Genomic DNA, 27240 nt, shown 5'->3' with positions numbered 1-27240 from the left:
TAGGGCTACTCACTGCACCATCAGCTGCAGTATGACTCCAACACTGTCACCCCCAGCACGACTACACTCCACTACATCACAAAGGCTGTTTGTCACCAACCACTCTTCAGACTTAATGTTGTTTTTAATCAACACAGGATCAGATGTTGGCACATTTCTGGTCACCTACTACCCTGATGCCACACAGACCAGTATGGCCCCATTAATGGCAGTCAATGAGTCTGTCATACACAAGTGCAGTTACAAGACTTTGGTGTTCGACATCGGTCTCACCGATTGCTGCAAAGTGAACATTTGTGTTCATTATCATTGCTCAATCTATTCTGGGCACAGATTTCCTCACACAGCTTTGACTGTTGTTTTAGATGATACATTCCACAGATGGTTGCACTGTTCCTGTTGTAAAGGGTCGTTTGACAACACACACCAATCACAGGGCTGACAACTGAAGTACTTCTGTTTTGGACAATGATAGGGCCCAGTGGGAGTTCTACCAACACAATTTGGTATCCAAACTTCATCACGTTGAAGAGGATTGCCTAATAGTCAAGTATGAAACTAACAGGGTATGTACAGAGAACAGTGTGTCAGAAGAATACTTTGAAGGTGACTGAATGCTAACCACAAGCAACCTTCAAAACATTAGAGATGATTAACGCTTTCAGATCCTCTGGCTACAATTGTGTACTTTAAATTTTACTGTGACTTAACTGCAACAAAAGTATTTTTGTCCAATGGAAACCTGAGGTAGACATTTGTGAATGTTCAATCTTTTTACCATGTGGAAGTGCTGTCAACTGTTGGGCAACGTACGAAGATATCAGTAAGTCAGTGTAGCAGTGCACAGCAGCTTGGACCACTAGAATACATGGATATGGTTGGTTCACTATATTCTATTGTGTAATTGAATATTGTTATTGTTATTTTCCATGGTAATTATTGAATGATCATTTTACTACTTATTACTATAAAGAATATTTTGTAATTAGTTAATTTAGTCCATAAAATGAATCCAAGTGTACAAAGTTTGTTTTGAAAATAGTTACATAATTTTGTATAAATCTGACATTTAAAATCATTAAACAAATCACCTAAGAGCAATACCACATGAAAAAAAGTTTACTTCCTCCAGAAATAATTCAGGACTGAAAGGGTTAAGACACCTCTGCAGTGCAACCTTGCCTCTCAGACAGTGGTGCCCTCAGAAACACAGCAGACTATGAATCCATGGGCACAGACACAACAGTGCACTATATATGTACGATCATCGGTCTGCCTGTTTTGTTACGCACCCAACAGATCACACTGGAATGACAACATGAGACCAAAGCCATTGTTGAAGAGATGCTTCAGGACGGAGTCACACATGGTTCAGACAGCCCTGGTCCTAAACATTCTGTCTAGTACACAAGAAGTATAGTTCATGGCATCCTCTAGGTGATTATCTGGTTTTGAACACCCGAACAATCCCAATACCAAACATCCAGGATTTCACAAGTTCTTTAGCAGGTGTGACCATTTTTAGTGTGTTAAATGGCCAACAGTCAAGTAATCAGATTCCATTCACAAATAATGATGTATCTAAAATTGCAGTGATAACACCGTATGGACTGTTTGAGTTTTTGGTTATGTCTTTTGGGCTTAAACATGTGGCCCAGATGTGGCTTACCTCGACTGCATGCTAATATTTTCCGAAAATGCCCTCTCACGTGAACAGCACTTCAGAGTGGTGTGACAGAGATTAACTGATTGTGGAATTACACTCAGCAAGAACAAGTGTATCATCAGTGAACCTGTGGTAACATTGCTCGACTATAAAGTGTCGGTACAAGGTATCACACCCTTACCTGGGAAGTCGAACACTTTATGTGCCCTTCTACGGCCACAGAATAATTAACATTTGAGGTGTTTACCCAGAATGGATAATTTTTACCGGTGACACATTGGAGGAACCGCTGCAAGACAAACACCTTTCTCAGACACACTGGCATGCCACCACACAATAATTAAGCACCGCCTCCAGTGGACCAGGAGAATGGAAACCATTTTCAAGGATGCAAGAGAGCCTCTCAGACAATGTGGTGCTCTCTCACCCTGTTCCACATGCTTGAGGCCAACCAATAGCTATCAGTGTAGCACTACATCAAAAAGTGAATGGACACTGGCAACCTCTGAGTTTCTTCTCCTAAAACCTGAAACCCAGCCAAACACGTTGGATCACTTATGATTGGGAACCATTTGCGATCTAAAAGAGCATCTGACACTTGCGCGGATTTGTCAAGGCCCGACCTGTCAAAATTAACACTGACCACAAACCCATCACTGCATTTCAAAAGGTATGTCACAAATGCTCTCCACACCATTTCAGACACACTGAACAACTCTGCCAATCTACAATTGACACTCTCTGCAGTCATGGTGGCAATAACATCGTAGCCAATTACTTTTCTCACACCAGCAGCCTAGTGCTGGTTTTAAACTACAATTACCTTTCCAGTGCTCAGTGTTCCGGTCAACAATTTCAAATGTTATTTAATGACTCCTCGCCTACGCCTCCAACTTTTGGGTGTATCTAGAAACAAATGCAATGCCTTGCGTAACAACTCAGTTCTGACAGATGGTTTTTGACAGCCCCACAACTTAGCACGCCACATGGCCAATGCCACAGTCAGACAAATGATCAATTCATGTGGCCTTCAACCAGGAAAGATGTGCACAACTGGGTTCACACAGGCATTGCAAAAAGATCAGATGTCATATGCACACAAATGTGAGACATTTTCCAGCTTCAACAGTGAGGTTTGGCCACGTTCACATTGACCTAGTCAGCCCTCTTCCCACACCTGCAGGATACCGATACATGTTAATGGTTCAAATGGCTCTGAGCACTATGGGACTCAACTGCTGAGGTCATTAGTCCCCTAGAACTTAGAACTAGTTAAACCTAACTAACCTAAGGACATCACAAACATCCATGCCCGAGGCAGGATTCAAACCTGCAACTGTAGCGGTCTTGCGGTTCCAGACTGCAGCGCCTTTAACCGCATGGCCACTTCGGCCGGCACATGTTAATGCTGGTGGATAGTTGCACACGATGGACACAGGCTGTTCCGATCAAGGACCAACAGGTATCTGCTAAGGACATTTATCAAGACCTGGTTGACACATTTTGGTTGCCATCTTCACACCACTACAAACGAAGGGTGACAATTTGAGTCCAGCTGTCAAAATGGTGTGGTTTCCAGCACAGTCGTATCACAAGTTACCACCCACCAAGCAACCACATGATTGAGAGATGGACAGACTTTAAAAGGCAACTTAATGTGCCACAGTCATACCTGGGCTCAGCTGTTTCCCCTTGTTCTGCTAGGCCTATGAATGGTTCTGCAAGGCATATGAACAGTCTTCAAAGAGGAACGCAGTTGCTTGTCAGCATAGATGGTCTATGACAAACCTCTGTGCATCCTGGTAGACATTCTCACTCCCTCATCACCACCAGATGAAACACAGCTTTCCCATCTGGTACAACTACTACATGAACACACAGCATGGATATGCCACCCTCCTGCGTCACACCATAGAACTCACCCAGTTTTCATGAACAATGTGTTAGCAGAATGCTCTCATGTCATGCATAACATGGAACTTATCTGCACTCAGCTTTAATTCCCTACTACAGACCCTTCCCAATTCTATGACGAAATAACACACAATGGATATAGTCCAAAATAGCAATTGAACTAAAGCCTTCATTGAGTGTGTTAAGCCTGCATGAGTCTTACCACCAACTTCTGAGAGTGCCATGATGATACCAGGGAAACTAACACTTCACACTCCTCCCCCACTGTCTCCTAGCGATGGCCTTACAACCTCCATACCCTAGAACCAGCTGTGTTACTGCAGTTATGTATCCATCATGCTCAGCCATCCACAAAAGAGCTGGACACAAGGTCAAATTCAAAGTGTTCCACAGTTTAGGCAGTGTGACTGCATGGGAGTGATATAATTGACAAATCGATATGAGACAAGTGCAGTGTTTCTTCAACTTCTCATGCTCTTTGAGTTTCCTATTCTGTTTAACTTGTATATATTTGTGCATGGTGATTTGTTGGCTGTGTATAATAAGAGGAAATTATCATATCAATACTTCATGTGTCTATTTTATGTGTAAACGGTAACATTCCTACAACCAGTTTTGAACTTTCGTTCATTGTCAGGTGGCTGCATTACAAGGTGAACTGCTAATTAGACATTGGTTGTTATGTTTGCCATGCTTTCAGTGAACATGTCTTGATAGATTTGGAGACTTGAGTTTCTGTTATTTTCTGTGTACCATGTAGTAGTATCATGGTAAAAGTGTCCCAGCACTATAAACAATTCCACAAACTCACAAAGTAAAAAGTGGTTCACCATTAGCTCTTTTTCAGTGAACAGTCTGATTTCAACTACACTCTACATATTTTAACACAAGTACATGAAGTGTATGCAAAATCATATTATGATGCAAAAAGAGACAGCCAGAGTTGCAACAAAAATTATTTAGTCGGTGACCAGTTTTGGGCTACGCCTATCCTCATTCATTAACGAATATTATCTGGGGCCATACACATATGTACCCACTTTATTTGCTGCTATTTTGGATGGACATTTTACTTAGCAAACATTGGTTTGTTTGAGAATGGACATAGCACAAAACCAGTAACCGACCAAATAAACATCCATTTTAGTTGCAACTCTGGCTGTATCTTTTTGCATCACAATCTAAAATGAGTTGCTGTCCTGCATCACCCAGCACACTGTCATTATGCAAAGTCAGATTATTCATTGAAAAAATGCTATTGTTGACCAACTTTTTACTTTGTGATTTTATGGAAGTGTTTATAACTTTGGCATGCATTTACCATGATACTAAAGCATGGTATATGGAAAATAATAAAAAAATTAAGCCTTTACTGACACCACAGCAAACAAAATAACCAACATCTGATTAAGAGTTCATCTCATACTGCAACCATCTGAGAAGAATGAAAGTTCAAAACTGGTAACAGCACAGAAAAATGAAATGTGTTGAAAAAAAAAGTCTTTAAATTAATGGTTGGCAGATGTTTCTATAACATATTTTGTACAGGGTTATTCTAAATTAATTGCCTAAAACAATTTTATGAAAAGGATAGTTGCTACTCACAATATAGTGGAGATACTGATTCGCAGATAGGCACAATAAAAAGACTGAGCCCTCAGCTGTCAGAGACTGCAGTCACATGTGTGTGTGTGTATTCTTGATAAAGCCCTTATTGGTCTGAAGCTCACTTTCCGACCGTCTTTTTGTTGTGCCTATCTGCAACTCAGCATCTCCTCTGTATGGTGAGTAGCAACTATCATTTTCATAATATTGTTACAGTCCATTCTGCATTTTCCATTGTTTAGTTACCTAAAAGAAACAGTGAATAACTTCAAAACCATTACCAGAGTGTTGTCTGGGAGCTCTTCAAACCTCTTCCCACATTCTAGCTTCATTAATGTCAGTCCATTCGTTCTTCTATGGAGAGAGTGCATGACCACAGTAACAATGGAGGTGCATAGTGGTCCAGAACAGTGCTGCTTGTGGTACCACAAAACGCAATTATTATAAGAAGACATGTCAGAATGGAGTATCACAAAGCGCCACCCCAGGAAAATGCTATAAAAGCATCGTATGCTCATTTTATGGAAACAGGTTGTGTGACACATTGAGAGAAAAGTCAAGATTGCCCGTGGAGGTAGATTCTGGGATAACCTCATGCATCTGCGAAGAAATTTTGTACAGATGGGGTATCTGCCATGTGATGAGAGACACTCGAATGGTACAAATGTAGAACGAAACTTATGGTTCTGTCAGGTTCAGAACTGAGAATAAATTATTTCAAGTAAGTAAATCTCATGTGCTATTTAATGCTACTTTTAGGTATCTTATTTAGAATCACCCTGTACAGCCACAGAGCCCTCACAATGTCAGTTACTGGCAAAATAACTCTACATGACATATTTTGAGGATGTGGCATTTCAGAGTGCCCGTCTAAAACCCAAGCACTTCTGTTAGGTTGATGACACATTCATGGTGTGAAAGCATGGCAGATAGGTGCTGGAAGAGTTTCTGGATCACTTAAACAGCATTCATCAAGATATTATAGTCGTGGTGGTACTAGAAGTGACTAGCCGTCTTCCTTTATTGGATATTCTAATAAGTAAGAAGGCAGAGTATACTCTAGGCCATGCTGTTTATAGCAAGACCTTTACAGACCTAAATCAGCACACAACAAGCCACCACCATCTAATGTACAGTGCTAACCAACAGGTTAGATAGAGCACACATTGCCTGTGACAAGAAAAAACCCCTGCTGAGCTACACCACACGCAGGAACTGTTCAATCAGATTTCATCATTCATGAAACAATTGCACTTAGAATAATACACACAAATAGAAAAGGAATTTATATGTAAAACAATGTAAGACTTTTTTATACCTTCAACTTTACAGAAATTATATTTTAATTGTTGATATATTTTATTACTATTAAGCACCACTGGCAGGAGTCTCTGAGGTTTCTTTTCATCTTATTTAATCATTCTGTTTCTTTTTCTGGTGTTTATTCTTTTTTAGTTGTAAGTGACTCTTGAAACATTTTTCCGTTAATTAGGAGTGTGGACATGCACAACCTCTCCAATACAAGTGTTGTGGTATCAAAAAATTTGGCTACACCAGATGGTTTGGTGGTTGACTGGATAGCTGATAACATTTACTGGACAGATGCTGGCAGGAAAGTTCTGGAGGTTGCAAAACTGGATGGAACATGTAGGAAAGTGATAATAAAAAATGGTTTAGATGAACCAAGGGCACTTGCAATGTTCCCAAGGAAGGGGTGAGTATATGTTGAATAATTTTTGTGTATATTTTGAATCACCCCAAAAATTATGTTACATATTTTGATTTCAAGTTTTTCAATTGTGTGACTTTATGAGTAATTTTTCTGAATAGGTACATGTACTGGACTGACTGGGGAGACAACCCAAAAATTGAAAGAGCATTGCTGGATGGTTCCAACAGAACAGTTGTTGTTGGAACTGAACTAGGTTTTCCCAATGGTCTAGCTATTGACTATGCTGCCAGAAGACTTTACTGGGCAGATGCTCTTAAGGATAGAATAGAAACAGCAGACCTGAATGGTAGAAACAGAATACAGCTTGTTCCTGCTAAAACACATCCATTTGGACTCACTCAGGTACGCAATGATTGACATAAACAGTGAAACTCCTGTTTTACATTTTCGTGTGGTCCAGACTTAAAAAATGCAGAATCGAGGAAAGTATCAAAACCCCTCAAATGTGAACAAAAACATAAGTAATTGGCATATATGATTAAAAATCGTAATCCTTTCTAATACTTTCTAAAAAATCTGGATAAGTGAAGGACATTAAATTTACAATACAATGTTTATACAATAATTTGTGGTAATGAATTTCGTCAGTTCTTAAAAAGTTACAGGTGTGTAACAGCAAGTAAAAATTTGTCAAAAATTTGAAATTGATGTCTGGGTACAAGGTAATTGAGTTATTTTCCAAGCAACCACAAATTATACATCAAAACATGCATTTTTGAGAGATCTTTCCTTTGTGATCACCCAGCAATTTGTGGCCTTTAGAAATGCGAGAATTGTATGGGGGATCTGAATCACTCAAGTTGTGAAAGAATTATCTGTCTTCCTTGTGAAACTCTGTGTAATGCTCTGCTGCTAGAATTTCATTGCTGAGCTCTTTCATTCAGGCTGAAAGCTTGGAAGTACCATCTTGGTAGATTCTTATGGCAGTCTTGGGAAGGTAGGATGAATGATGGAAGATTATCATAAGTGATTTGGTAATTAATTGAAAGGTCATATTGCTTTAGGGATTTATGGTAGAATACAAACTGGAAGAGGCACTAAAAATATCACACAGCAGTAATATGCATTCCAGTCATGTACTGAATGGTCTCAAAAGTATATTTGGTGATAATGTGAGGCATATTAAAATTATGAGGCTTCTTTTGAAATTAGCACGTCAGATTAGGGAATAATAAACCAATTAATGTACTTTACCAACCAGAAGATGTATAAAATATGTTTCAATAAGGAATGGAGTTTAAACTTTAAACATCTTGTCATTGGAGACTGAGAAAAACTCTGACAGAATACAGGTAAAGGAAATAATTAAACAATGAACCTGGCATTGATAAAATCCAAATTAGGCTGATGAGATAGAGATATGAAACCTTGCTGCTCCAGTGAGGAATCATAACTACTACATCATCTTTATTCATTTGCTCAGTGTAATACTTCCAAGGGAGGAAAAAAAAATCATTAATGCAGTAATTGACATTGCCTTCCATTTATTTTAAGATGGCAGTCTACTGATCAACTTCCAGTTTCTGTAGTGTATATTGTTTCACAAGAGCTGACAACTATAATGGGATTTGAGCTGATGAGAGAGATCACAAGCAAAAGATTTCAAGTTTGCACTGAATACACCTTCTGGAAGTGCTTGATTCAGACTGTTTTTACTAAAAATGTTGTTGAATTTATTCAACTATTTCAGTATGGTGACCATATCTACTGGACCGATTGGTACAAGAAGTCAGTGGAGAGAGCTGATAAGAAGACAGGTTTAGATCGAAAAGTAATTCGCAAAGACCTTGATGGAGTAATGGAAATACGAGCTGTAGCTGCTGAGCGGCAACCTGGCTGGAATCCTTGTGCAGTCCATAATGGTGGCTGCTCTCACTTATGTCTTTACCGACAAAAGGATTACATCTGTGCTTGTCCTGATATACCAGATGATCGTCATTGCTCTACAGGTTCGTATATGATTTTTTTTATATGTGAGCCACAATTTAAAGCAACATAGATTGGTGAATAGCATAATAAAGTGTAAATTATATTTTTAATAACTCTCTTTACAGTGCCCAGTGCTCATGTACCAAACAAGAAACAGAAAGAATTAAATCCCCTTATGGATGTTGAGGATTACACAGGAGAAGATGAAGATTATGACAACATACCTATTTCTCCAGCCTATCCAAATGAAAATGATGAGCCTGGTATAAAAGATGGTGTGGATGATGATTTAAATATGTTGGCAGGCACTGGAAGTGCAGAAAAACCAAAGGAGCATGGAATACCATCACACATTATGATTATAATAATGGGCCTGTTCAGTTTGATAGTACTTGCTACTTTGGCTATGGTCATACTGCTTTTATTCCACCGACACAAAAAACAGAAGAAGTATTTATATGCTACAGGGCGAAGTGTGCTGACATTTTCTAATCCGAATTATAATGCTTCTAATATGGATGTTGGAGCTAGTTCCCATCCTGACAAAAAACCATTCATTTGGAAAAGACTCAAATATGACAAGTCTCAGGTAAGAAATTAACTACATTTGTTGACTGCAGTATTTAGTGTGTTCAGACAAGAAATAATCAGAATGATGTTTTACTAAACTATCAGCTATGAAGCATGTGTAAGAATAAAATCATTCTGTGTTTATCTTATCAGTACCTTTGCTTCTTCTCCTTTTTATTACTGTGAGAAAACCATTCATAACTAACTCAGAGAGACTTCAGCTGATATGTTGTGGTCACAGGCTTTTAAGAGATGTTCCTTATCTCAGATGACCTTGGATCTGACTGTGCTATAAAATATCTAGAAATTGATAGCTATAGTTATATTCATAGTTTTTCCTGCATCTGTGTATGAGTATATGTGGAAACGTGAGTCCATCTAAACCAGAACACAAGTTTTATTTTGTGTTCAACCAGGAAAAAAATGTACTTTCTTCCTACAATAGCTCAGATACATGGTCCTGTCATATTAATGTGACTACCACTCACAGACAGCAGGTGACTGCTCTATCAGTGGAGGGTATATAAAACTTGTCGGGGAATGTGGAAGACAGTGCAGTCATTTTCATAATGCAGAAATGTCTGATTTATCTGCTGTCCAAAAGGATATGATCATTGGCTTTCAGGCCAAGGTTGAAAGCATATCTGAAGCAGCTGAGTTTGTAAACTCTTCATGTTATGTTGTGGTTAAAATATACCGTGCACAGCAAAATGCTGTTATCCAAAACTAACACCAATGCAATTGTGGTGCACCACAGGCCATAGATGACAGCAAATGCATGGCTCATGCACCCATGCTGACTGTTGTTCATAGGCAATGAAGGCTGGAAATTGCATACCAAGAAACCTAGCGCCCCAACCCCAGCACTGGAGTTGACATGGCTCCACATTCCTGTAGGTATCTCTCAGAGCATTATTGACTTTCTTCCTGCACATCTCACAGTCATCCACAATGCAAATGGTGTTATTCATGCTTTTGACTTGTGGTCACATTAATGTGAGTGAACAGTGTATAACAAGACATTTGTCTGCAAACTGGAAAGTCTGGAGGATTTATGTCATAGATGTGGGTGGCTGAACAGGAAACTCCCTAGCTCCATTGGTCCCACAGTTTGACAACATGTGTGTTGTTAGTAACATGATGCTGCACCAAATTTGCGTAAGTGGTAATAAGGTACAGATGAAAAGCTGGACAGCCCATGAGGATGTATGAAGATATGGCAGATACATTTACTTCATTAATACGTTCCAATAAGGACATCCCCATTGAGGGGTAGAAGAGAGAAGAGCTGCTCCCCCCCCCCCCCCCCAAACTCCCAACCCTTTAATATAAAAATTCATGAACTTACAACCTGCCCCACCAGACAGAAGATGTACCATTTCAGTATCAGTTTGAAGAAAACCAAAACATGCAGCAGGTGGTGATTAGTAGCAAGTGTACCCAGAGCCATTTGTCATGAAATCTCAAACCAATTTTGTTGTCCACCATAAAACTAACATGAGTTGCCTCCTCCCACAAAATCTCAGCTCGTGGGTACACTCTTGCTGTCAAACTAATAAATAAAATTAAAGTATTGTAATGTGTAGTTGAAAATACTTTTGCCTTGCACGGTTACCATCTTATTATACATCTCCCAGCAGCAAACTTGATTCATCTCAAGAAAGAATTATTACCTTCTATGAAAGTGTCTGAACCAGTTTCACAAAGATTTTATAATGGACAAAATAAAATTAATAGTTTAAGGACATAGAGCAGGACATACAGCAGGACGTACTGCATAGTACAATAAATCTCATTTTAAACTGTTTTTATCAGGTGACTTTTGTGTCTGTTTGGCTCAAAGTTTGCAGTTGATTTTAAACTAACTTCCTGATGTGCAAGAAAATTTAAACTTTCAACATAGTTAAGAACTGGGTGACATTGCAGTTTTAACTCACTTTCATGTCTGGTATGTGACAAAGGGCACTTTATGTACCACTACTGTTTCCCTTATTTCCTGTTCCAGTTGAGGTCGTTTCATGGTAAGAATGATTGCTGGTATGCCTCCATGTGAGCTCAGGTCTCTCAAATTTTTACCTTCATCATTTACTCATGAGATATTCATGCAACCTTTACCTATTGCCTGTGCAGTGTATTTTTCATTTTTAGTTTTTTAAATGTTGTCACAGCCATTAAAAATCCCAAGCACCATTTTCAGGACCACTTGTTTGAGTTTAGAAATGTGTATGTGGCTAGGAGAAATTATTTAATGCTTAGTCCAATATAAAAAGGTGTTATATTAAAAAACTTTTTATATAAAGAATTATTGTTTATATTCTCAAGATTCTGAAGCAATGCTAGCACCAACAATACATGTCTTGTTCTCTTTCCTGTGGATATTGTTCAAAGAAGGAAGGCTGATGGTCACCTGAAGATATTCATCATTGGGCTCTGAATGTAATCCGATGCAGATATCCTTGAATTCTTTGTGACCAGACATTTCTCTGTTCTCTGTATCTCCATCAGCCAGTATGGTTCTTTTGATCCTGTTTGTTTATGTAACCATATCTCACTTTGTAGTCATGAAACAAGCACATGGACAGACACATACACAAAATGATAATGAAACAAATGAAAAGGGGGTGGAACGGGTAGCAGCATTTGTGAAAGGTGTAAGTGATAGTAGCAGAATTTAATGTAAGTTGGAGCTAGATGGAAATGAGAATGATTTAGACCTGCAATAATATGTGTTCAGGATTGCTTATGAACATGATCTGGTTTATATGCACTGCTGATATAAACAGTTAATGATAGCTCTAATAAATAACAGTGACACACATGTAACTAGAAACCCGTTGGACATTTGAATGCCGTTCACCTCATCTGTCTGGGTTATGAAACAGATTATAATACTATAATGTATTCTTCAAGACCACAAGTCTCAATAAATTTGACAGTAAAGAGCAAATTGTCAGATGATCTAACCACGTAAGGCATTTAATTGAAAAGATACGGGATGGCATCCACTTATTTCAATAGTAATCACACAATGTTGAAAACAGCTACTACCATATATACTTAGTAGCTGGGCTACCCATAAGACTGTGACAAACAATTTGTTTACTTCTACAATGAAATTTTCACTCTACAGCAGAGTGTGCGCTGATATGAAACTTCCTGGTAGATTAAAACTGTGTGATGGACCGAGACTCGAACACGAGACCTTTCCCTTTCGCGGGCAAGTGCTCCACCAATTGAGCTACCCAAGCACAACTCACGCCCTGTCCTCACAGCTTTATTTCCGCCAGTACCTCGTCCCCTACCTTCCACACTTCACAGAAGCTCTCCTGCGAACCTTGCAGAACTAGCACTCCTGGAAGAAAGGATATTGCAGAGACATGGCTTAGCCAGAGTGGGAAAGGGGGGGGGGGATGTTTCTAGATTGAAATTTTCACTCTACAGTGGAGTGTGCACTGATATGAAACTTCCTGATAGATTAAACTGTGTGCCGGACTGAGACTCAAACTCGGGACCTTTGCCTTTCGCGGGCAAGTGCTCTGCCATCTGAGCTACCCAAGCACAACTCACGCCCTGTTCTCATAGCTTAAATTTCGCCAGTACCTTGTTCCCTACCTTCCAAACTTCACAGAAACTCTCCTGCAAACCTTGCAGAAATAGCACTCCTGGAAGAAAGGATATTGCGGAGACATGGCTTAGCCACAGTGGGGGAACGTTTCTAGAATGAAAATTTCACTCTACAGTGGAGTGTGTACTGATATGAAACTTCCTGGCAGATTAAAACTGTGTGCTGGACCGAGACTCGAACTCGGGGCTTATGCCTTTTGTGGGCAAGTGGTCTACCAACTGAGCTACCCAAGCACGACTCATGCCCCGTCCTCACAGCTTTAATTCTGCCAGTACCTCGTCTCCTACCTTCCAAACATCACAGAAGCTCTCCTGCGAACCTTGCAGAACTAGCACTCCTGGAAGAAAGGATACTGCGGAGACATGACTTAGCCACAGCCTGGGATATGTTTCTAGAATGAAATTTTCGCTCTACAACAGAGTGTGTGCTGATATGAAACTTCCTGGCAGATTAAAACTGTGTGCCAGACCGAGACTCGAACTCGGGACCTTTGCTTTTTGCAGGCAAGTGAGCTACCTACTGAACTACCCAAGCACGACTCACGCCCCGTCCTCACAGCTTTAATTCCGCCAGCACTTTGTCCCCTTACTTCCAAACTTCACAGTAGCTCTCCTGCGAACCTTGCACAACTAGAACTCCAGGAAGAAAAGATATTGCGGAGACATGGCATAGCCACAGCCTGGGATATGTTTCTAGAATGAAATTTTCACTCTACAACAGAGTGTGTGCTGATATGAAACTTCCTGGCAGATTAAAACTGTGCGCCGGACCGAGACTCGAACTCGGGGCCTTTGCCTTTTGCGGGCAAGTGGTCTATGAACTGAGCTACCCAAGCACGACTCATGCCCCGTCCTCACAGCTTTAATTCCGCCAGTTTTAATCTGCCAGGAAGTTTCATATCAGCGCACAGTCCACTGTAGAGTGAAAATTTCACTCCAGAAACATCCCCCCTGCTGTGGCTAAGCCATGTCTCCGCAATATCCTTTCTTCCAGAAGTGCTAGTTCTTCAAGGTTCGCAGGAGAGCTTCTGTGAAGTTGGGAAGGTAGGGGCAAGGTACTGGCGAAATTAATGCTGTGAGGATGGGGCATGAGTCATGTTTGGGTAGCTCAGTTGGTAGGGCACTTGCCTGCGAATGGCAAAGGTCCCGTGTTCGAGTCTCGGTCCGACACACAGTTTTAATCTGCCAAGAAGTTTCATATCAGCACACACTCCACTGTAGAGTGAAAATTTCACTCTAGAAACATCCTCCCTGCTGCGGCTAAGCCATGTCTCCACAATATCCTTTCTTCCAGGAGTGCTAGTTTTGCAAGGTTCGCAGGAGAGCTTCTGTGAAGTTTGGAAGGTAGGGGACAAGGTACTGATGGAATTAAAGCTGTGAGGATGGGGCGTGAGCCGTGATTGGGTAGCTCAGTTGGTAGAGCACCTGCTCGCGAATGGCAAAGGTCACGAATTCAAATTTCAGTCCGGCATACAGTTTTAATCTGCCAGGAAGTTTCAATAATTTGTTTACTTATTTATTCATTCACCTAAAAAATCTTTCCAGATCGTGGGATGCAGAACAAACAAAACAGTACACAACACAGGAAAAGTACAGTATTGTTTCAATAGATACACAAATTTTAGCTTTATCTACTGAAGAGCTTGCACTACTTGCAGTGGCTGCACTGTGTTGTTTCAAGTCCATTGTATCTCGAATGTTCTAAAAGTTCTGCTGCAGAATAGGAAAAAAAAATAGAAAAACATGACATGTGCTTCATTTTAAATTATACTAACTTAATGTATGATGTTCTCACAGTATCTCATGATGCCTGGAAGAATTAATGGTGAAATTTTGTTCACAATTGATGATTAAACTGAGTGGAAACCTGTAAACATGATAAAAAGTTGATATGATGGAAGCATATGAGATACCACTTGGTATTATATGTTACAGTAACTTATTTATGGGTATCATGCTGATTCAGAAGGCAAAGCAATGATTGTATATGGTTTAGATTGTCTTGTAGTCAATTTCTTCAATTATGAAATAGTTACCTGTGGTGGTGATAGGAAGATGCATAAAAATAGTTCACAATTGGGCATAGTCACTACCCACAATATATCAAAGGTCAGGAGGATAGTTGGCAGCACAGTGCCTGCTATTTGTTGTAAATTGGAATGGTCTCATAATCTCCAGCTAAAGGTAAACTGGTGTTACAAGTGACTAGTCAGAAACAGTTACAAGAAGAATGGTGAATATGGCACATACTGCTTTTGGCACAGTGAGAGTGGTACCTACCTTATGACTGGGAAATGGATTAAAGGGACACACGCAGTGTACCAAACTACTGCAGAATTTGAGAGGAGAGTGAAGAGCACTCAAGGTAGCATGGGAGAGCCTTAACACATTTTAGAGTATGGCAAGAAAATAATAACACAGCCTGAGAAGTAGTCTGATGAAACACAAGTGAGAATGGTATTGTAAAATGAGAGGCATGCTGCTTTTGTTTTCGTGCAGTTACTTGTTAGTTTGTGGAGTAACTAATATAGAATGGAAAATCTGCTTATGAAGTAGGATGTTGAGGCAGTTGTGAGTAGCGAGAAAAGAGATGAAGCAAGCTCTACACTTTCACAAATAATCTACATTGGGTCAGATGTGTCTGCCACAGATGTTAATTTTGCAGAGATGTCTGAGTAATGACAACTATGAAGGTTCAGCTTTTTATGTTTGATTGTTTGCGTATCTTTAGTGAATTTGGGGATTCCTGCCAGCATGAAGAAAGTTAACTTCAAGAAAGGTGACATGAGAGTCAGAAAATGACAATGATAATTTTGTCCTAGACGTTGCATCACGTTATCTGAGAAAATTTATCAGTCTAAGTTCACCATGAATTAATATGGTGCAAAACAGCCATTGCCCGACAGTTGGTTGCTGTTTTGTTGCACCCAACAGAGTCCGAGTTGCAAGTCTAATCAAATCTGAAGTCGTGAGCCAATGTTGCTCTTAGCACACCACAATTTGGTGTGCATATTATAATCAGTCCAAAACACAACCAAAACCAATCCAAAGAACACAGAAAAGTAATAAATACTGGACTAATATGTCATATACAAAACATCTATATGCAAGTAACAAAGTTGCCTGTTGCTGCACAGTCATATTTGATCAACCAGGTGTGCCTGTGGGTCACCCATCAAATATGTTTGCTAAGATACTTATGAACAGCTTGGACCCCAGTGCTGTAAGTCTGCAACTTAATACAACCTATGCTGCTTGTATCAATATCATCTTCCAGGAACATCATATTTAAGAAATTGTCACATATTCTTTCTGTAGCTGTTCTCAATTTGATGACTCACAGTAAGTGGATGTACTTTCTGTAATAATTTTTTCTTTGTGAATATTCATTAGAAAACCCATTCTTTCGATCCTTCATTGCCAGTAAATTACAAATAAAATAGCTTAACAACAATGTCAAAAAGACAGATCACTATGTACCACATAGAAGACATGTTGAGCCAAAGATAAAAACAATGAAAAAGAACACTTGTAATATCCAGAAGTCAGAGAGAGTCGTTGTCCAAAAGTTGAATATTTCTAGCATTCTTTTCCATCTTACCTGTCTGTGATTCAGTACCACTCAAACAAGGACTTTGTCCAACAACTGAACATTTTTCTAGCATTCTTTTTCATTATACATGCCTGTGACTTTGTGCCTCCTCTATGTGGTGGCTAGCAATCTATCATTTTCATGTAGCTTTTATTCCACCCTGAACTTTCCATTGTTCAAATAAAAGAACTTAATGACATTCAAGTTTAGGTTTGAAAAATCTTTCTATCAGGGAATTAGTTCTGCCATACTGCATTATTTCTTATCCCCTTATAGAAAAACACTGTTCTGTACCTGGGCTAATCATAAGTTTCAGTTTTTGAAGTAAACGACTATGGCATACTTAGCAACATGAATTTTTAATAATATAGCAATATGTTGGTAAAATCATAATTTAATTCATGGTTATCGTGATAAATTTCTTTTAATAACCTCATGAAAATATTCTTTAAAGAACTAATTAGTAGAGATGGATCAAAGCTTAGTCACCAATGAACAGACTTTGCATCTGTTATTGTATTCACATTGAGAATAGCATCAACAAATATAATGTAGCTATATAAACAGGGGCACCAGGCAAGCAGTTGTGTGCCAAAAATACGAGTGCTTCAATGAAATGAATGTTCTCGTCAGAGTGACTATTCAGTGAAAGTCATATTGATTCGAACATATAACTTCTCTGAAAAATGATCCATAAAAAAGATACATCTTTAATATTGGACAACATCCACACAATATTTATTGTCTGCAGATGTATAAAGAAATAAAAAAACTAAAATATAAAGTCAGTCATTTATCACCTAGTCCTCCTCAACAAAAATCACTACTGCAACATTTTTGACAGTATTCATATATAAAAAAGTCGAGTTGAGAGGCATGAAAGGGAAGCAGTGATTAAAAAGGGAGTGAGACAGGTTTGTAGCCTATCCCTGATGTTATTCATTCTGTATATTGAGCAAGCAGTAAAGGAAACAAAAGAAAAATTTGGTGTAGGAATTAAAATCCACGGAGAAGAAATAAAAACTTTGAGTTTGCCGATGACAGCAAAGGACCTGGAAGAGCAGTTGAATTGAATGGACAGTGTCTTCAAAGGAGGACGTAAGATGAACATCAACAAAAAGCACAACAAGGATGATGGAATGTAGTCAAATTAATTCAGGTGATGCTGAGGGAATTAGGTTAGGAAATGAGACACTTAAGGTAGTAGATGAGTTTTGCTATCTGGGGAGCAAAATAACTGATGATGGTCGAAGTAGAGAGGATATAAAATGAAGACTGGCTCTGGCACCAAAGCGTTTCTGAAGAAGAGAAATTTGTTAATATCAAGTTTAGATTTAAGTGTCAGGAAGTCTTTTCTGAAAATATTTGTATGGAGTGTGGCCATGTATGGAAGCAAAACATGGATGATAAACAGTTTGGACAAGAAGATAATAGAAGCTTTCGAAATATGGTGCTGCAGAAGAATGCTTAAGATTAGATGGATAGATCATGTAACTAATGAAGAGGTACTGAATAGAATTGGAGAGAAGAGGAATTTGTGGCACAACCTGACTAGAAGAGGGGATTGGTTGGTAGGACACATTCTGAGGCATCAAGGGGCTACCAGTTTAGTATTGAAGGAAAGTGTGGAGGGTAAAAACTGCAGAGGGAGACCAAGAGATGAATACACTAAGCAGATTCAGGAGGATGTAGGTTACAATAGTTACTTGGAGATGAAGAAGCTTGCACAGGATTGAGTAGCATGGAGAGATGCATCAATCCAGTCTTTGGGCTGAAGAACACAACATAAAGAAGAACATAGTAAAACATTATGGGTATAATGTTTGGCAGTTATGCACTTTGTTCTTTCTTCTTAGGTACAAGTTGTACAATCCCATAATTGTGTTGGAGTTGCAGTTCAGAGCAGCATTTGCTGCCTGATTTCATAATATCTGTCATTTTACATTGTCCAGTTAATGGTATGTGATACATATGGCTGATGAGTATTTCTTTGATTGATTAAGTCATGCTGTATTTTAATGTTGTTAAGAGTTCATAAGCAGTTGTAATATTCACCCTGAACATCACATACATCCTGCCCAAGGGATATATTGGCTTTTACAGTTAAATGTAAATACAAATATCATCATTTGTAGAAATTCATTCTGTGTGAATATCATTGACAGATGCTTCTCATTTAATGTCTCTTATTTTCTTCCTAAATAGGAACGAGTTTTTAATATTCATGATGAGAAACAAGCTACAGGACCTGAAGTGGTATCACTGATTCCGGCTGTTATGGTACCAAGCAATGATGCTACAACACCAGAGCATATTGCTACACCTCCTCCAACACCTCCCCAAAGATTAGACAGTATTAGCTTGAAGGCTGGGTGACCAATCTTCAGTAAAATTTGTGTAATGTTTTTGCAGGAGGAGCCATCCAATACCACAAAATTAGGTAGGCCAAAATGGTATAAATGTTTGTAAAACTGTCAGTTCTATAAGAGAAAACATAATAAAAATGACAAATAAAAAGTCATATGTAAACAGTAATGTAAATAGGGCCCAGTTTACAAGCCCTTGTGACAAATTCAGAATAAGAATGTGTAACATCCAGCCTGTTAATAAATTGTTTCCCTATAATTATATGTAATACTTAATTTGTTGTTATTACTTGACAGCCTTCCATACAGAGTGAAATACTGGAATTTTAGATAGTTACTGTACCATACCTAAGACTGTATTTGTGTTTGGTTTTGTATTGTTTTTTAAAATTAAATGTGAGATGAAAGTCACCATAATTTTTATCACCAAGTAAAACCAAATATTTATGTGTTTTTAATTCTTTGAATGTATCATATTAAAATGATTTTATTGTTGTTGACACTGGAATCATGCTCAAAATGTTTGAAGGAAAACGGCAGATGAAGAGTAAGAATATGAATCGTTGGTGAGAATGTTGTGAATTATGATGAGAGTCTTGTGTATATAATAGTCAAATGAAGGAAGAGTATTAATGAAAGTAAATAAAACTAAAATTTTATTGCATGGAAGTTCCCCATGTCCACCAGTTATGACTGTCGTTTCATACAATAGTTATCTCATAAGTTTTGCAAATGCAGTATTGATGTTCCTTATTATTTTTAACTCATAACAAAGTAATAAAATGAAAATAAAGTGTTTTTTGTATTTATCCTGTACATACTTTTTATAAAATATTGAAATGTTATAGGTAATTATGAGAAAGTTTCAAATAGTTTTATATATTTGCTCAGTTTTACTGATATAATTAAAATATTTTGTTGCTGCTTTTCTTGCAGTTTGTATGCTAGTGCAAATAATTGAATAAGGAAATGATTTTTTTTAAAGAGAATATTCAATTGATACTGCGGAGAATCAGATTTTCAATGTCTGCATGTTTATCTCAAAGTGAGAATATGTAAGACATACATTTTATTCAAAATATTATTTTCACTCTTTCTCTCATTTAATAAGTATTAATGTTTATGAGGCTCCAAATATTGTCTTAAAATTTTATAGCTATTTATGCAATTATAATTCATGTTCATATGTTAAATACATTTTTAAAGAAGCAATGCACACAGTAGTGATTTAAACAAATGTACAATATATGCCAAAAAATTATTTTATATAATACAGTTATGTCAAACATATCAAGTTCTATTTCTTCTAGTCTTTCCATTTCATTATTCATAATCTGTTTGCCACAGTATAAAGGGCATATTTAACGTCCCTTTCCTTATTTTAAATAGTCCTCTATTGAATTCATAAATCGTACTCTTCTGATTATGATGAATACTACAGCCAATAAGTCAATATACATGCTCAAAATGAACATACAGGAAGATTTCTTGGAACAAAATCAGTTTCCCTTTGAACCATACAGTTAAATATCAGTATTAAAATATAAAGATTTTTCTTTACAATTCAAGTATTTGAAAATATACATTTTCCAAAAAATTATTCCAATTTTCTGTTTCTTTAAAAATACTTCATGCAGAGTGGGCAAATTTTACAGTATACAAAAATCCATGACCTTTGGTAGCCAAATTAAGTCCTTGGTTTTTATAAGAGGAGTTAAAATAAATTGATGCTATTGGGGTTTCGATAACAGAATCATATTTAAAATTATAGGGTGTCACTCCTGGGATAGCTGACAATAGTAATGTCATGATTTCATCCACTGTCACACAGTTACCTTATACTCTTACAGAGTAGCTATTATATAATAGTCTAAAAGTAATTAGAATGTACTATATAATTATTTCTCATGTGTGTGACCAGTTGGAAATGTGTGCCACATATTGATATTTTTGTATAGTTACCACCATATTGTTCCCTACACTAACCAGTATTTGAGTGCCCATTGTTCTAGAAGAACACGTTGCGAACTCTCGTGTAACTTCTTGTATCTAGTGCACTTGAATTAGAAGCATGTGCCATCATTTATTCCTTCTACATTACCTTCGTTTCTATAATACTCTTTTTATCCTAAAAGGATTTTGTGGCCCCAGAAACCTTTTATTCAATTATGATTTCAGTTTTTAAATCTTCTTATGTTATTTTAATACTGATATACAATATATTATGTTACTATGTCCTGAAAGTGTGTATTGACTGCATGTATAATTTTGTTGTTTTTGGCACATTGTCAGTTTTATTTTACATCTAGTATTTCATGCACACATTATTTTACTTATGTGTCATATACTTTTGTTTATTCAATTGACTTAGGAAGCTAAATAATCCTGCATAAAAACTATAACATTGTCTGCCAATTAAACTTGCAGACCTAAGAGCAAAACACACACACACATATATACACATGGAGAGAGAGAGAGAGAGAGAGAGAGAGAGAGAGAGAGAGAGAGAGAGAGAGAGAGAGAGATGGGGAGGGGGGTGTACTTTTTAAAAATGTATAATTTTACAAGAAATGCATCTCTCTTGCACAGGAGTAACTTGAACAAAATCAGTGTACTGAGGAGAATTTTTCTATACTCTCTACAGCATGATCTTGGTGTTTTCAACTATACAGAAATTATGAGTTATATATGAAAATAATGGAGCATTCTTAAATTCCTTAAGTCTCAGTTTTTTTCTATACTTTAGAATAATGGCTGTGTTTGGTGCTCTTAGCATTGAGGGTGTTGTGAGTGTATTTTGGTTCTAATTTTTTGACACACATTATTTATGCTCAGATTACTCCCTAAATTTCTGTTAATGTTTCTTGAGTTTATTAGAAGTCTTTTGAGTTATTTACTACAGATACTTCTCCTAACAATCTACAATGATGTTGCAGGTGACATTATTGCCATTGAGTAACTGGATTTTTGGAAGTAATGTTCCATTTAGAGATTTAGTCTCTCTCATTTTTTGAATATGGATCTCACACATTCAGTGTGTTAGGTTGAGCAGTATATATATCACTGTCAGCACACTGATTAAAGGTGTAAATAACTTCATATCAGTGCTAAATATGGCCTGGTGCATTCTTCATATATTTAATACATGACATACTTCTTTTGTGAGGAAAATTAGTTGGATATAGTTCAAGTTGCAAGTGTATGATTTATGAAATTTTTCTCCTTAGTGCTCCATTTCTGAAATATGTAACATACTGACTGCATTTTTGAAACACTCTCAACATCATCTTTGTGCTCCACACATTATATCTCTCACAAATGTGTGAACTGAGCAGAGTTTTCCTCACTTTTAGTACTTTCATATTGCTTTGAATTTCTTTATTTTTCTCATTGACTATGAAAAAATAAGCAACTGCCACTAAAAATATAAGTAGCATCCCTTGAGTTGGAATGTTTCTACCACAGCAGTGTGGAGTAACAATGCCAGTTTTGGTAAGTAAAATGCTTTCATTTATTTTTTTAATATTGATTGTTTTGAACTTTCAACAATCAGATTCCTGCTGTTTTTGTTTTTCACTTCCTCATTAAAATTTCATAAATCTTATGTCATTATTTCTACCAAACTTCCAATGTCATAGTCAGTGACATCAAGGAAAGAAAGAAAATTAAGTTACCATGGATAATACTACAATCTATAACACCAGAGTTATACCAGAAATATGCCACACAAGATTCCAAGCAAGAGTCCCTTTTGTATTACACATAAATTTTCAGAGTGTTTCTTGCTTAAATAATTATATTTTCAATTTATTTATTTAATTGATGATGAAGTCCACAGAGTGCTTTTTTCTGCAGAATATTTCTGGACTGTAGTCACTCTTGATCTATAAAATTAATGAATTATACACCATACTATAAAACTGTGCTTTTGAAATTACAAAACAGATCATATGCACTCTTTACGTGGTTACAGACTTTTGTATCAATGTGTTGGCTGATAGACCACACCAATGAAATGAAAGGCCTCAAATAACATGGCTGATGTGTGGCAGAGTTGGGACTTTACTTGTTCAAAACATTGCATGTGATACACATGTGAAGATGTATGCATTAGTGAAGTTCAGTGCAGTGGGGAAAGGACAGGAGGGGGGAAGGAGGAGGGGGATTCTTGTTATTGATGGCAAAACAAGTAATACTAAATTGCAGAGTTGACACTGAACAATTCATTAAGATAAATAATAGCTCAGAGGTGTAAAATTGCTCTGTATTGCTCTGTAGCTGACTGGAGTTGCCATCCTTCTTGTCTAATGAGACCTTCCAGCATTAGATCATGTATATCACAACTCCTACTTCCCATATTATGCAGACATTAGGGATTCAATTAGTTTTTTATTGCTTTATTGCTTCAAATTATGATTGATTTATTTATTTTGTGATCAAATTTTGAGCATGTAGATGAGTTGTGAATTGAGATACTGTGTTCTTGGTGTTGAAAATTACATTCAACAAACTTTTTAAATTGGCTCTTATTCTTTTGAAAAAGCAGTTGATTATGGATGGAGACAAAGAATAACTTTGTTGCATCATAGGAACTTTGCCTTAGATTTTGTGTCTATCTGGATGGTTTTAATTAAGGCTAATAGTTTCAGGTCAGCCCTGAATTCATCAAGGATGTTTAGCAAGACCTCATAGTCTTTGAAGTTGTATGCTTTTGTAGACTACCTAATACTGTATTTAGGTTGAAGCTTAAAGTATCTGGTAATTGTTTATAGGTTCCATATATGGTCTAATGTGGTGTGGCTTTTCCTGAAACACCCATGGTATTTGCTTATTTCATACTCAACTTGAGCTTCTGATCATTCCAGAATGGCAAGTATTGGAATTTTGTAGGTAATCAATAGCAGGGGATGCCTCTACAATTGTTGACATTTTTTGTGCTGCCTTTTTATGCTGTGGCTAGATGAGGACTATTTTACAATCTTCGTGAAGGGTTCCAAATTTCAGATTTCTTCTATTTAGTGTTGCAAGATTTCAATCTGTCCTTCATTGGAACATTTCCAGAGTTCTGTGACTTTTGAGTCTTTCCTTGGTACCTTGTTGATTTATGTTGGACAAAGTGATGTTTGATTTCTTCTTTCTTGGTGGCCTGCTTCCAGGAATCTTACTTTGGGTGCCTTGCTTTCAATGGGACCTCTGGATTTTCACGCTTTGATAAGTTCTTGAAGTAGTCTACAAGGATCTCAAAGTTTTCTTTGACTAAGGTCATCAGAATGCCTTCCTATCATTGACAGTACAACAACAGTTTCTGGTAGCCCGTGTGTTTCATTTGAAGCCTCTGTAAGATCTGTGGTTGCATTTCCCTTGAAGTTTTACTTTTCAGTAAGAAGTTTTTCATATCTGTCTGTTTTCAGCTCAGATCACAGCTGTGATGGTATTTGGGGCTTTTCCTGACTTCTTTGTCTCGAGTTTGTTGCTGTGTAAGTTATGACACATTTGGGTGTCATACTGGTATTGGCAGAGATTGTGATGGATGTGATACTTAATGTGTATGGATCTGAATCGATGATCATGACATGATCTATCTGGAACTATTCCATGGTTTAGACTGGCTATCTCCTGTTGGCAGTTTTCTGGCCAGATGGTGAAAGTGGGCCAGCATGATCTGCTAGTTGTGTTCTTTCACAGATAGAGTAATAGCTTGCCTCTTAAGATGGCTTTCCGCACAGAGGTACTTCCAATGATTTTTCACATATTGTTTGGTAAGTTTGGCCAGCTGTAGATCCAGTAAGTCCCAGAAGACTTCTGCTTCGTCTAGGTCTGACCTCTTATTATAATTTGTAGTTTTTGATGTACTTGATTGTTAATAATAATCTGTTGTTCAGTGGCTTGCAGTTAGTCACTATTTTGAGGAACCTGGTTTACATGGTAGGCACAGTTCTGAGCACTTGAAGATACAATAACCTTCTGATTCAAACATCTAAAATATAAGGGAAAGGACCAATTGCTATGCACCATAAAGATAACACATTGAGTAGCAGACAGGCACAACGAAAAGACTGTTCCACTTTAGCTACAGCCAAAGCCTTCTTCAGGAAAGAAAACATGCATATTCTTTCACCATGATAGCACACCTCACATGCACTTGGCTGCATCTCCAGCAGTTCTGATCCAGAGATGGTGGTCATGTGTGCTTGCTTGTGTGAATCAATGTGTATGTTTTCTTTTCTGAAGAAGGCTTTGGCCAAAAGCTAAATCATAACAGTCTTTTCGTTGTGCCTGTCTACAGCTCATTGTGTCCTCTTTGTGGAGAGTAGCAATCTATGATTTTCCTCACGTTGTTGATATTCCAACCAGGAGTTTCCATTGTTAGATTCAAAGACTCTTCATCTGAGTACTTCATTTCTTGTTGGATGATTATAGAGATCTATTTTTGTGTAGGGCTTGGTAAGACTGTTTAAAATCATTTTTGACAGCCATAAACAGGAACAACCATGTTGAATAAATAAATGAAGACAGTGAACCAATATCACATCAAACTTCTGAACTGATAAAGGTTTTCAGCTGGTCCATGATATAAGGGTATTTACATTGGACATTAGCAGATAGATTTTGAATGTAATGGCAGTTATATTGAATGTCTCTGCCAAGATTTTGAATTTAGTTCTGAGTGTATATTTGTATTGGACATTCAGAGATCCCATGATTTATCTCAAGTATAATGTAGAGTCTCCTCCAGGATCTGAATAAGAGTTACTGCTTTCATGATGGAGGGATTCATCAAACTCTTATCCCATGTGGTAACTTCCTTAAAACATTATGCCCCCATGTTTGGCTTGATTTTGTTGCGATGGTTACACATATATGAAAACTAGAGTTGTGAGATGTAGAGGCTGCCTCAAGATGCTTTCTGGACATACTGTTATGACTTGCTTATATGATGGGCCTGGGATGGGTGACAGAAAATACTGAGCTATTCCATCCACTCTGTGGATACTGCAAGTGGAGATTTCTTTCTTGTATGTTGTATTGTGATGTCCAGCATCATACAGTTTCTATTAAACTTTTATTCCTTTTCTGAGCTGTCACATGCTAATACAAAAGTTTTAAATACAGTGCATTTTTATCCAAACATTTTGAGATAAATACCATAATGGAAATTAACTGTATGTAAATGGATAATAGTGTTAGTTGTGAAGCACTAAAACAGGTACAGCAAGAAGAGTGTTGACAGAAAAGCTTTGAATCTCAAGTTCAAAATGTGGCAGATCTCTCTGGAGGGGGATACAAGCTGTGTATGAATGGAAACATTTAGTCACTCACTTCAGCAAAACAGTAAAATGAAAAGTTTCTCAAAACCCATGACAGGACTTCCTGTCACAGAAAATTATTCAGATGCACTGCACAGGCTAGTAACAGCCTATACAAGATCCATTGTGATTAGCCCTGGAATTCATGCAAGACAATAGACTTAGGTTAAATGTTTGTTGAAAGTATATGTTTTGCTATAGTGTTGTGTGTAGATTTAATCCACTTTAAGATATTTACACTTATTTTTTCTTGAATATCTCAGCATACACACTCAAAATTGATACACATTGTTCATCATCATCAACTTCAGTTAGTCCTTTCAGCAAGCCATTTAGGTTGTTTCTGAATGATTTTATCCATTTATTTCTATGTCAATATATTTCCTCCTGCACTACAGAATCTCCCCTTTTGAAGTCTTCTTTAATCTGGCCCAGCCACCTCTTTCTTTGAGATCCAACTGCTCTTTGTCCTGGATACTTTCCTTTCCAAGTATTGAGCCGTAATACAATTACACTGCATCTATTTCACTAACCAAACAACTTCCAACTCAGTGCACTTAGCCTTTTCTATAGGGTCACTTCCATTTCTGATCTTGTTTCTCCTTGTCTTATGTAAAGCAGACCAAAGGAATTTCATTGCACTACCATATTACAGAGCAGCTCTCCAAAAGACAGAAAATTATGGACAGAATTGTACTGAAATTCTTTTTTAATGGTTCAAATTCATTTCACTACCTAATCCAAAATATTAGCTAGAAAAATCTAGTATGAAATATGGTAGGCACATATTGAGAATGTTGGCCTGCTGTAAACTGCTTTAGCTGCAGACACAGTTCAATATGCTTTGGCCAAACAAGTCATTTACCTTTATGATGTGCTTTTAATCAGCTAAAAACTACGTCTTCTGTGATGGTCAATTTTAACAGCTCGAAGAT

The 27240-nt window shown here is 37.5% G+C and overlaps 1 protein-coding gene across 1 annotated transcript in view; it reads left to right on the top strand.

Moving 5' to 3' along the window:
* The window catches only part of LOC126475086 (low-density lipoprotein receptor-related protein 4), a 633185-nt gene extending 612913 nt beyond the window's left edge, over nt 1–20272 (top strand). Inside the window, exons 26-30 of the mRNA XM_050102652.1 lie at nt 6678–6899; nt 7016–7259; nt 8608–8866; nt 8972–9435; nt 18838–20272. Coding sequence (XP_049958609.1) covers nt 6678–6899; nt 7016–7259; nt 8608–8866; nt 8972–9435; nt 18838–19008 — 1360 coding nt within the window. The 3' untranslated portion in view covers nt 19009–20272. The remainder of the gene's footprint in view (nt 1–6677; nt 6900–7015; nt 7260–8607; nt 8867–8971; nt 9436–18837) is intronic.
* The last annotated feature ends 6968 nt before the right edge of the window (nt 20273–27240 follow it).

The sequence above is a fragment of the Schistocerca serialis genome, chromosome 4 (genome assembly GCF_023864345.2).
Source record: "Schistocerca serialis cubense isolate TAMUIC-IGC-003099 chromosome 4, iqSchSeri2.2, whole genome shotgun sequence".
In the NCBI taxonomy this organism is placed as follows: Eukaryota; Metazoa; Arthropoda; class Insecta; order Orthoptera; family Acrididae; genus Schistocerca; species Schistocerca serialis.
Note: the sequence above shows the minus strand (reverse complement) of the source record. Positions and strands in the feature narration are given on the sequence as shown.